At 42.1% G+C, this 10,394-nt stretch overlaps 1 protein-coding gene across 3 annotated transcripts in view; it reads left to right on the plus strand.

The window, feature by feature from the left end:
* FSHR (follicle stimulating hormone receptor) overlaps nucleotides 1-7,316 on the plus strand; it is a 199,876-nt gene extending 192,560 nt beyond the window's left edge. For all 3 annotated transcript variants that reach the window (XM_055242919.2, XM_055242920.2, XM_055242921.2), the window contains 2 exons: nucleotides 1,135-1,320; nucleotides 6,070-7,316. In XM_055242919.2, the coding sequence (XP_055098894.1) occupies nucleotides 1,135-1,320; nucleotides 6,070-7,267 (1,384 nt within the window). In that variant the 3' untranslated portion in view covers nucleotides 7,268-7,316. The remainder of the gene's footprint in view (nucleotides 1-1,134; nucleotides 1,321-6,069) is intronic.
* Nucleotides 7,317-10,394: the final 3,078 nt, after the last annotated feature.

Consider the following 10,394-nt stretch of genomic DNA (forward strand, 5'->3'; position numbering starts at 1 on the left):
GTATATCCAAGGGTCCCCAAGGATGCTGAAATGAACTCATCCTGGTCATCACTTGCTACCACCCCCATCAGAAGTACCACCCATGGCCAAGCTGTTGGCCCCAACAGGTCCAAGCTGGTGCCATTTAAATCTCCTTGTTCTCACCAGCCGGTCTTGGTTTTGAAGGTTGCAACTACCAGTGGTACTGCCAGAAAAGCACCCACATCACTGGTGCTGCTGCCAGAAAGGATGGAACTTGCAGCCCATCAGGGGCAGGGACCTGCTTAAACTGGTCATTTGTGCTGAGGTCTAATGGACAGGCAGAGACTTTCCTACCCAACAAGAACAACTGTCTCTCTCTCACACTCTGTGTTATGTTTACTAAGAATAGTTGCCAGACACTAAGTGTTGTGTGTTGGTCAGGAAGTTTTTTCTGTACTTTAACTCATCTAATTTTAACAACAACCCTCTGAGGTAGATAGGATTTTTGTCTCCCCATTTTACAGCTGAAAACTGAAACATGGAGAAGTGACATACTTGACCAAGGTCATAAATCTAATAGGGAGAGGGGCAAGGTACATAGGCAGGCAGGTCTGCTGTAGATGCCAAGTTCATAACCACCGCTCTGTACTGCCACTTGGACTTTGTGCTAACACTGCCCCTACCACCTGCCAGACTCTTCTTCCTCTTGTAGTATATTTCCTTCTTGTCCCTTTTTCTGAAATTTGGCCACAGATTCTACTCCAGCTCATCAGAAATATTTTTATAGCTAGTTTTATGGTACAGACAAATGGTCTCAATCCCTTAGTCCCATGCAAATTAGCAGGTACAAATAGACTGTAGAAGGGAAGGTGGCTAATTCTACTCACCAGCAACACTTATGCCCCAAATTAGCCAGGATGTAAGTATATCCAGGAATCAGAGTGGCCTGTTATCTAACTCCTCCCACCAGGAACAGAAGGACCAGGACTCCTACAGAACCAAATGTCCTATTAGCCAAATATTGATCTGGCCAAGGTGTGTTGGAGGAACCGGAGTCTCTCTCCTGATCCATGTAAGAATATCACTAGTGTGTCTGCTATTTCGCCTGCTAACCAAGAGCAAAAAGTTTTAGGTCCATAGTAATCCTGTTATATGTACCTTTTCTCTTTATAGAGATATTTCAAGAACAAGGATCCATTCCCTGCCTAGCTATGGCTTAGAAAATCTTAAGAAGCTGAGGGCCAGGTCGACTTACAACTTTAAAAAGCTTCCTAGTCTGGAAAAGCTTGTCGCCCTCATGGAAGCCAGCCTCACCTATCCCAGCCATTGCTGTGCCTTTGCAAACTGGAGACGGCAAATGTGAGTCCATCCTTTGAGCCCTGCTCAGGCATTTCCCCAGTGTAGAACTTAGTCCACAATTTCCACCTATCTGTGACATGAAGATAATCTACTTGCAGAGAGTTCCCTGTCTCAAGCCCTTTGGCACATTCTGGGTCAAAAATTCAGTTTGTGGAGAGTGAGGAATAGTTGAACTCTTTCATTTCTTCAAAAGTGGGCTCACAGGAGAGGGCCACCCATGGGGCAGAACAAATACCAAGTACTAAATGAGAAAACATGAAAAATACTAAGCATAGTGCCTCAGAGTTGGTGCATAATATCTGTTTCCTCTTTCCTTTGTACCATTATAGATTTAATCCTTCAAGTCCCAAACTCTGCACCTGATAAATGCCCCATCCGTGTCATCTTTGGCGGGGAGATGCATAAATGTCATGCCAGAGACTGATGTACATATCTGCAGCACATCCCAATCACTCTAAGCCTCTCTAATCTACCTTGGGATCTTACTACCTCACAGGGAGGATAAAGATTAAGACATCTCGTTACTTTGGCTTTCAAAGAAAGCCGGGTTCAAGGAAGCCCAGACTTAAACAGGGTGATCTAAACAGAGACAAGTCCTAGTAGCTAACTGATTAAAAAAGTGAGGTAATCATAGACAGGATCTGGAGAGAGTAAACAGGAAGTCCCTTGGAGATTGTACATATGTTCCAGACATTTAAATGATCCATTGGAGGTAAGAACTTACTGAGTATCAGAGTTCTCAAAGCTCTCACTCTCCTCTGAGCTCGCCTACATAAGCCACACCATGTAGTTGCACTCATCAAATGATGTCTTTTCATTACTCTTATATACTAGCCTAGAACTAATACAGTTTTCCTATGATATTATTTCACTGTTTAACACAGTCTCCTCTATTATTCAACCTTTAACATATATTGACCAGTCCATGTGGACATATTCATTGCTCAAAAGCAAAACAAAAAGAGCAACAAAACAGTGCACACCCTAAAATGTTTTCAAAGTAGCTGGAAGTTTCTACTCAGACCCTTTTGGAGGATTTGTAGAAAAATAGCTGTTTTTCAGAATCCGCATGCATCATTGAGATATTATCCAGAATGGGCACTCTTCATAGATTAGCTCAAGAGCTAGGAAATTTCTTCCTGACAACCAGAATTCTTAAGGTGCTGGGCTGAAGCAGTGGCTTGCCTCTTTTATATTCCAGATAAGAATTATTCTATCCAGAGTGAGAAAGATACCAATTTTGCACCAAGTCCCTGGAACTGCATACCCCGAAGGAAAAATAAAGAACATTAAGATTGGCCAGGCAAGGTGGCTCACACCCATAATCCCAGCACTTTGGGAGGCCAAGGCAGAATAACTCCTTGAGCCCAGGAGTTTGAGACCAGCCTGGGTACGTGGTGGGACCTCGTTTCTACAAAAAAAATGAACAAAATTAGCCATATGTGGTGGCGCATGCCTGTAGTCCCAGCTACTCGAGAGGCTAAAGTGGGAGGATTACTTGAGCCCAGGAGGTCGAGGCTTCAGTGAGCCATAATCGTGCCACTGTACTTCAGCCTGGGCAGCAGAGTGAGATCCTGACTTTAAAAAAAAAGAAGAAAATGTTAAGATCACTGTGAGAGCAGCTTGCAGTGTGCTATTTGGCCCAGTTCCAACACACCCCAAGAATTTGTTGTCTCATCATGTTACTCAGACTCCTCTAGACATAGCCTCAAGGCTCTTCCAACCAGAATCTCCACATCTGCCTTATATTGTCACAGGACATGAGGTCTTCTCTGATCCCTCTAGATCGCTCGGCTCTCATCCCTCTAGGTTGCTGCTGTAATTTACCATCCAGGCCTGTTGGGGTACAGCAAGGGAGAGGAACATGGTTCTTCCACAACGTGCCAAAATGGAGTAACAAAAATTGCGATAGGTGGTTTTCATTTTTTATTTTTAGCAATGGGTATTTGATTTTCATGTTTATCAAATTCACACACACAAACACCACAAAATAATTATGTTATTCAGAAGATAATTTCAGATTTATTCCTTCAATAGTGTCATTTCATCGTATATCATAGTAGGTGTGGTTTGGTAGTGGGATTCAAGTTTTAACTTGTATGATGAAATTATTCTCCTGATCCTCATTTGGAAATAATGCCCAGAGTGTAAACATGAGTGCCCTGTGACTCAAACTTTGGCTAGTGGTCCTCCTGGACTGTTCCTGGACTTTTCCTGGGCTCTTCCCAAAATTTCATATCAACTACACTCTTCATTTGTCATTGAACCAGATATTTCCTTGTCATAATTCTGTATTCATTTTGCATTACTTTGCTCTCATTTTATTCTTCAATTTTTATTGTTAAACACAATAAAAATTGTGTTTCTTCACAACCCAATGTTGTGAAGGCCATTTCTTCACAATTCAATATTAAATTGACATGCTGTGGCATATGCTTCTAAGTACCCACACAGGGCCTAGACCTCAACAAGAATTCCATAAGTAATCACCATCATTTGTCTTTGTACTGCTGACATTTGCTGAGTATTCACTGCCAAGCACTGTAATATTCTGTATCTTTATCTCATTTAATTCCCACAATGGTAATATCATTATTATTCCTTTCTCACAGAGACAGAAACTAAGGCTCAGAGATACTAAATAACTTGACCTACACTGACCAAACAGATCCAAATCTGGTCTGCCTGCCTCCAAAGCTTAGGCTCTGCGACACTGCTATGCCACCCCCAAGCATCTGTTCACTGACTGATCAGAGTCCAAGAGTGCCACTTTTTAAACTGACCCTAAACTGAGTTCTCAACTCCTTATGATAGTCAGGATTTTCCAAAGTACTGCGGAGGCAAGACTTGATGTCCCTTGGTTTCCACTTTTGTTTCTGTTCTTATCTCAGAGACGTAAGTTATTTACTTTTCTCCTCACTTCATGTCAGTGGGTCACTTCTGTTTCAGAAAAAGAGAAGCACAATATTTAAAATATATGGACAGCAGTGTCAACAATAAGAATCTTCACAGACAGCGACCATAAGCCGCAGGAAGTGAAGGCTGTTTCTGGAGAGTAAAGTCAGATATCAGTCCAATGAACCAAACTGCAGCCAGCAAGTACCAGGTTACTTACTTTCTCTTCCTGGAATCAGGCTGCAGCTAATTCAATAACAGGGTTTAAGAGTCTAGAGTTAGACTAAGGACCACAGGATACCCCTTTTCTCCCCTCTATACCCATTATGGAGCTTGCCTCACCTTTCTTGGAAGAACACTGACTAAACCAAAACATTTTCTAGGCTCCGTTTCCATTCACTTTCAATTCTGTGTATGTTAATCATTTAGCCTTAAAAAAACAAACAAACAAAAAGAATCCCTTAGGCCAAGGGAAAATGACTTCCTGGCAATTCAATTCACTTCCCAGGGGTGAGAGAAGAGAGGACGGCACACTTCCTAACAGCCCCTTCTCATCCAGGTTGATGGGGCAAGGTTCAGTCCCTGTATAACAGGTTGGAACACCTGGCAAGACTCATCCTTATCATCAAATGGAGTCTTTACCTCCTCCACTCCCCCAGCCACCTCTTTGCTTCTTATGAGGGTTTTGATACTTACTTCGCCACTTATATCTGAGGTTATGTCAAGGTTTAAAAAAAATACAGTCAACTTAATATTGCTGTGAACTTGCCCCTTGGGGAAGGACGGAAAGGTACGCATGTGTATGTGTGATTTTTTTTTTTTTTTTGCATCCAAAAAGGTCCCAACGTAAGGCTTATTCCCATTCCATAAGCCTTTACTTCCAAACAGAAGTATTACCTTCCATGTCTCTACATCCAGAGTATTGATAGACTACTCTGGGGTAGAATATTTATGGGTATACTCGTGGATTGAATATTTATCACCTGGATTTCATTCAAATCCCTCTGTAAGTACCTCTATCCTGTTGACAAGGCCCCTTGTACATTTGGGTTTAAAGGCAAAACCAAAGACAGTAAAGTGAGCCCAAGGAGAGCTAGGCTGCCCAGAGGATGAGTTCCATTCTTAGAATAAATTAGGTCCTTTTGCAACTTGCATTGTTCTTTGGGGCACTCACTAGGAAACTGTTCAATATGAGAGAGCCAGGCTTACCTTGCAGACAAACACATGCCTGAGGCCTATTGTGGCCCCCAGAAAGTGAGATAATAAAGAACAGGAAAGACCCTGGTAACATTTCAGGCAAATTAGCTGGCCTCCTAATAGCCTGAGTACCAAAGAGCCAGGGAATAGGGGCTGTCTGGGAACTAACTACAGATTTTGATCCCCTAATTTATGTAGACAAGAGAAGCAAATAAGTTCTGATTTGAGTCAGAGAACAGTCTGGATCTCCCAGTGATTTGAGTGTAGACGAATAGGAATATGTCCTACTCAGATGTATTAAGAGATAGCTGGATCAAGATGGGAGAAGGAAAAGGGTAGAGTTGATACTAGTTCTGTAAATTATTTTCACTTAACAGCAAGGCTTAGTCTCAGGCGACTTCCTCCCCACATTCAGGTTGTGGCAAGATGGTTTCCCCAGTGAGCCATCCAACTCTAGTAATATATATACAAGTTGTTATATTCATTTACAGTAAGCAGCATTAACCCTTGAGCTTAGCCTCAAGGGCAGGTATGATGTGAGAAGAAAAAAAAAAATCTCAGGAAGAAACCCATCATTTCTACCCTGCACAAAGACAGTGATGTATTTGCTATTCTGGATCTGAGATGTTGATTCTATTTCTTTTTGTATTTTTCTAGCTCTGAGCTTCATCCAATTTGCAACAAATCTATTTTAAGGCAAGAAGTTGATTATATGACTCAGGCTAGGGGTCAGAGAGCCTCTCTGGCAGAAGACAATGAATCCAGCTACAGCAGAGGATTTGACATGACGTACACTGAGTTTGACTATGACTTATGCAATGAAGTGGTTGACGTGACCTGCTCCCCTAAGCCAGATGCATTCAACCCATGTGAAGATATCATGGGGTACAACATCCTCAGAGTCCTGATATGGTTTATCAGCATCCTGGCCATCACTGGGAACATCATAGTGCTGGTGATCCTAACTACCAGCCAATATAAACTCACTGTCCCCAGGTTCCTTATGTGCAACCTGGCCTTTGCTGATCTCTGCATTGGAATCTACCTGCTGCTCATTGCATCAGTTGATATCCACACCAAGAGCCAATATCACAACTATGCCATTGACTGGCAAACTGGGGCAGGCTGTGATGCTGCTGGCTTTTTCACTGTCTTTGCCAGTGAGCTGTCAGTCTACACTCTGACAGCTATCACCTTGGAAAGATGGCATACCATCACCCATGCCATGCAGCTGGACTGCAAGGTGCAGCTCCGCCATGCTGCCAGTGTCATGGTGATGGGCTGGATTTTTGCTTTTGCAGCTGCTCTCTTTCCCATCTTTGGCATCAGCAGCTACATGAAGGTGAGCATCTGCCTGCCAATGGATATTGACAGCCCTTTGTCACAGCTGTATGTCATGTCCCTCCTTGTGCTCAATGTCCTGGCCTTTGTGGTCATCTGTGGCTGCTATACCCACATCTACCTCACAGTGAGGAACCCCAACATCATGTCCTCCTCTAGTGACACCAGGATTGCCAAGCGCATGGCCATGCTCATCTTCACTGACTTCCTCTGCATGGCACCCATTTCTTTCTTTGCCATTTCTGCCTCCCTCAAGGTGCCCCTCATCACTGTGTCCAAAGCAAAGATTCTGCTGGTTCTGTTTTACCCCATCAACTCCTGTGCCAACCCCTTCCTCTATGCCATCTTTACCAAAAATTTTCGCAGAGATTTCTTCATTCTGCTGAGCAAGTGTGGCTGCTACGAAATGCAAGCCCAAATTTATAGGACAGAAACCTCATCCACTGCCCACAACTCCCATCCAAGGAATGGCCACTGCTCTTCAGCTCCCAGAGTCACCAATGGTTCCACTTAAATACTTGTCCCTCTAAGTCATTTAGCCCAAAAGTAAAACACAATGTGAAAATGTATCTGAGTGTTGCATGATACTTCAGTCTTGCCTTTGAAGGGTATGTCACAAATAGCTGACAGTGCTTCTACATATTTCATCTAATTTAATATTCCTGGCAGACCTTTAAGGTAAATTGGTCAGGAACTCTTAATTCCATGTGATACATTGGGAAGCTGAATTATTAGTAACAACAATAATTAAAGAATGCAATCCTATATTACATATTTTATCCTTATATATGTTATTTTTGAACATTATGTTCAAAGTGCTTTTGTTCAGATATCTCAAGTGATCCCTGTTAAATAAGCAGGACAGGGATTATTCTTGGAGTTTTACAAATGAGGACACCAAGACTCAAAGAGTTAAGTGACTTGTTCAAAATTGTTTGGTTTGTAAGAGGCAGAGCCAGGATTAGGTATTCCAACTCCCAGAGAATTTCCAAGAGAAGCACCATGGCATTCATTCATTCATTCATTCATTCAACAAATATTAATTGAACACCCATGTGAAGCCTTTGTGATGCGTCAATGTGCATAGGCTGAGATACATTTCCCAGAATTCCCTTCCTCATGTGTTTCCAGTTAGAGTGGGCCATAGTGAAGACTCTAGGAAAATAGGAGGGCAGAGGAAAATGGCAGCCATTCTGTAGCTCAGCACACTTTGTTGCTGATGCTGACTCAGCTCACTGCTGTGAAGCAGCAGCTGGGTCTCCAATTGCTCCAGCCTTCCCTGGATCCTCCTTCAGGTTCTCAGACTCGTCCTGGGCCAGGTATATTTGTTAAGCTCCATGATAAAGGGTCCAACTTCTATAGGGCACTTTCATCACCAAGGTCAGAGGCAACAAGAATACAAGCAGGGCTCAGGATGTGCTTGTGGAGTTCTACCTGTGCTGCTGCTTCCAGCACGCTGTGATCTTCCCTTTATGATTGCCCACCCTGAGGACTTCTAGTTCTGGCATCAGCTGTGGAGACATCCTTACAAAGACAGGTTAACCAGCTCCCCACAACTGTGTAAGCCTGTAACAAATATTTACCACCTATATATATTTACATGCATGCAAATATATCACTGGTTTTGCTTCTCTGCTTGAACCCTAACACCTATTATATGACATGCATATAGATTGTAATGTTAAGAACACAGCAGTTTGGAATCAGACAGCACTGAGATTTTATGAGGACTCCACAATAAGCCAGGACCTGACCTCACTAGGCTCAGCTGCCATTTCTGTAAACTAGAGATGGTTATATAGCTAACTTTTGAGCTTATTGTAAGAAGTAGATAAGAAAATGGTTGTGAAGAGCCTAGTGCTGTAACTGGCATGGTAAACATTCGTTCACTTCTCTCCTCCCAGACCTGTGCCTGGTCTAGTGCCCTCTCCTGACCCTCAGTCTAGAACTCATTCCATTATAGCATATTGCTCTCGATAAATAACCATACTACCCACATCTATTTTATAAATGACCCCATCTGGATAATTTTGGTCATAAATATCAACTATAAATTCCACCAAGCTCTGTGCCTTGGCTAGCACGCAAAGCTCTGAGTCTGCTCTTTCAATGTCAGAAGCCAGTCCTTCCTCCTCTTACCCTTTGGCAAACATTTTAAAAGTTGATCCCAAAAGCACTAATGAGGAACTCCTTAGAGAGCCAGAAGAAAAAGCAATTGTCTCTTCCCATCTGACCTGGCAGTATTTTGATAAACTGTGAGCACCAACTGCAAAATAAAATAATTGTCCTTGTAAATAGTCTAGAGCTTTACTGTCTAGCACAGTGGCTGCTAGCCACATGTGGCTGTTGGGCACTTGGACCATGGCTAGCCTGAATTTAGATGCGCTGTAAGTGTAAAATACACATGGGATTCCAAATACTTCATATAAAAAATTGTAAAATAGCTCAATAATTATTTCACTGATTACATACTAGGACAATATTGTTTCGGAGGTATCAGGACAAATACATTTAAAAATTAGTTTCACTTATTTTACATTTTTTAATGTAGCTACAAGAAAATTTTAAATTACTTATGTGGCTTGCATTTATGATTTGCAGTATGTTTCAGTTGGAGGGCACTGATCTAGAACTATACAAAAATACAGGGCTTTCAGCTAGCATTTTCTCCCCAGCCCCCATGCACTCATTTGCTGCACTGCTGGGCTGTCCTAGCTCCATCTGCAGTCATTCATCTTCCTTATTTTTGACCAGAGGCAATGTATTTCTGAATTTGGACTCAAAAGCAAGTTGCAGCTAAATTAAAAATACGATAGAGTATTAATTATTCCACAACATAGCTGCTGATGACACATCAGTTTAAGAAATCATGGCTCTGAGAGGCAAGAATGTGCTCAGAGACACATATACAGCAAGAGACACTCAGAAGACATTTTTTCCATCGCTATAATACTTTCTGGTAAGAGATAAGACTTTTCTCAAATAAGCAAACATATTTATGGGTAGCTAAATTCAGTGCTTCTAAACCCTTTAGACAAATCTGAAGGGAAAGAAAAACATCCTACACTTCCTGTATTACAATAAAAACTATTGAAATCACTCTTCCCACTAAAGGTGATTATACAGGTAACACCCCTAAAGTTGTACGTCCTGGAGTGGCAGTTCAGTCCCACAGTGGTGACCCAGAGGGAAAACACACACACACACACACACACACGCCCATGCATGAAGTTTCAGATTAATACAAGTTTGTTTTGTCTGTTTTTTAAGTTTGTATTGCAAATCTCAAAAACCATGAAAAGGACAATAGCTCCCAGAGATTCCTTAAAGTACCCATATCTCCGTGGGTAATACTGAAAATATCAGTAACAAATACTGATCTCTCATGATGGATATTGGCTTTGACCATCCTGGTGCAAAATGAAATCTTTGCCTCCTATCCCCGACCACACACTGGACCTGCTCCCATGTCTATTTCCTCAGATTTTCACTCATCATAAATTTCTTCAGCCCCATCCTGGAAAGGCTCTAATTTTGTCTTCCCTTCTCCCCCAACTTTCCTCCATATACTCCTTTGACTAAATCCCAAGAAAATCTGACAAGGTAGGATCCTCTTTGGTGGGTTTGGAGCAAGGTGACTA

Source organism: Symphalangus syndactylus, chromosome 14 (assembly GCF_028878055.3).
Source record: "Symphalangus syndactylus isolate Jambi chromosome 14, NHGRI_mSymSyn1-v2.1_pri, whole genome shotgun sequence".
NCBI classification, from domain to species: domain Eukaryota; kingdom Metazoa; phylum Chordata; class Mammalia; order Primates; family Hylobatidae; genus Symphalangus; species Symphalangus syndactylus.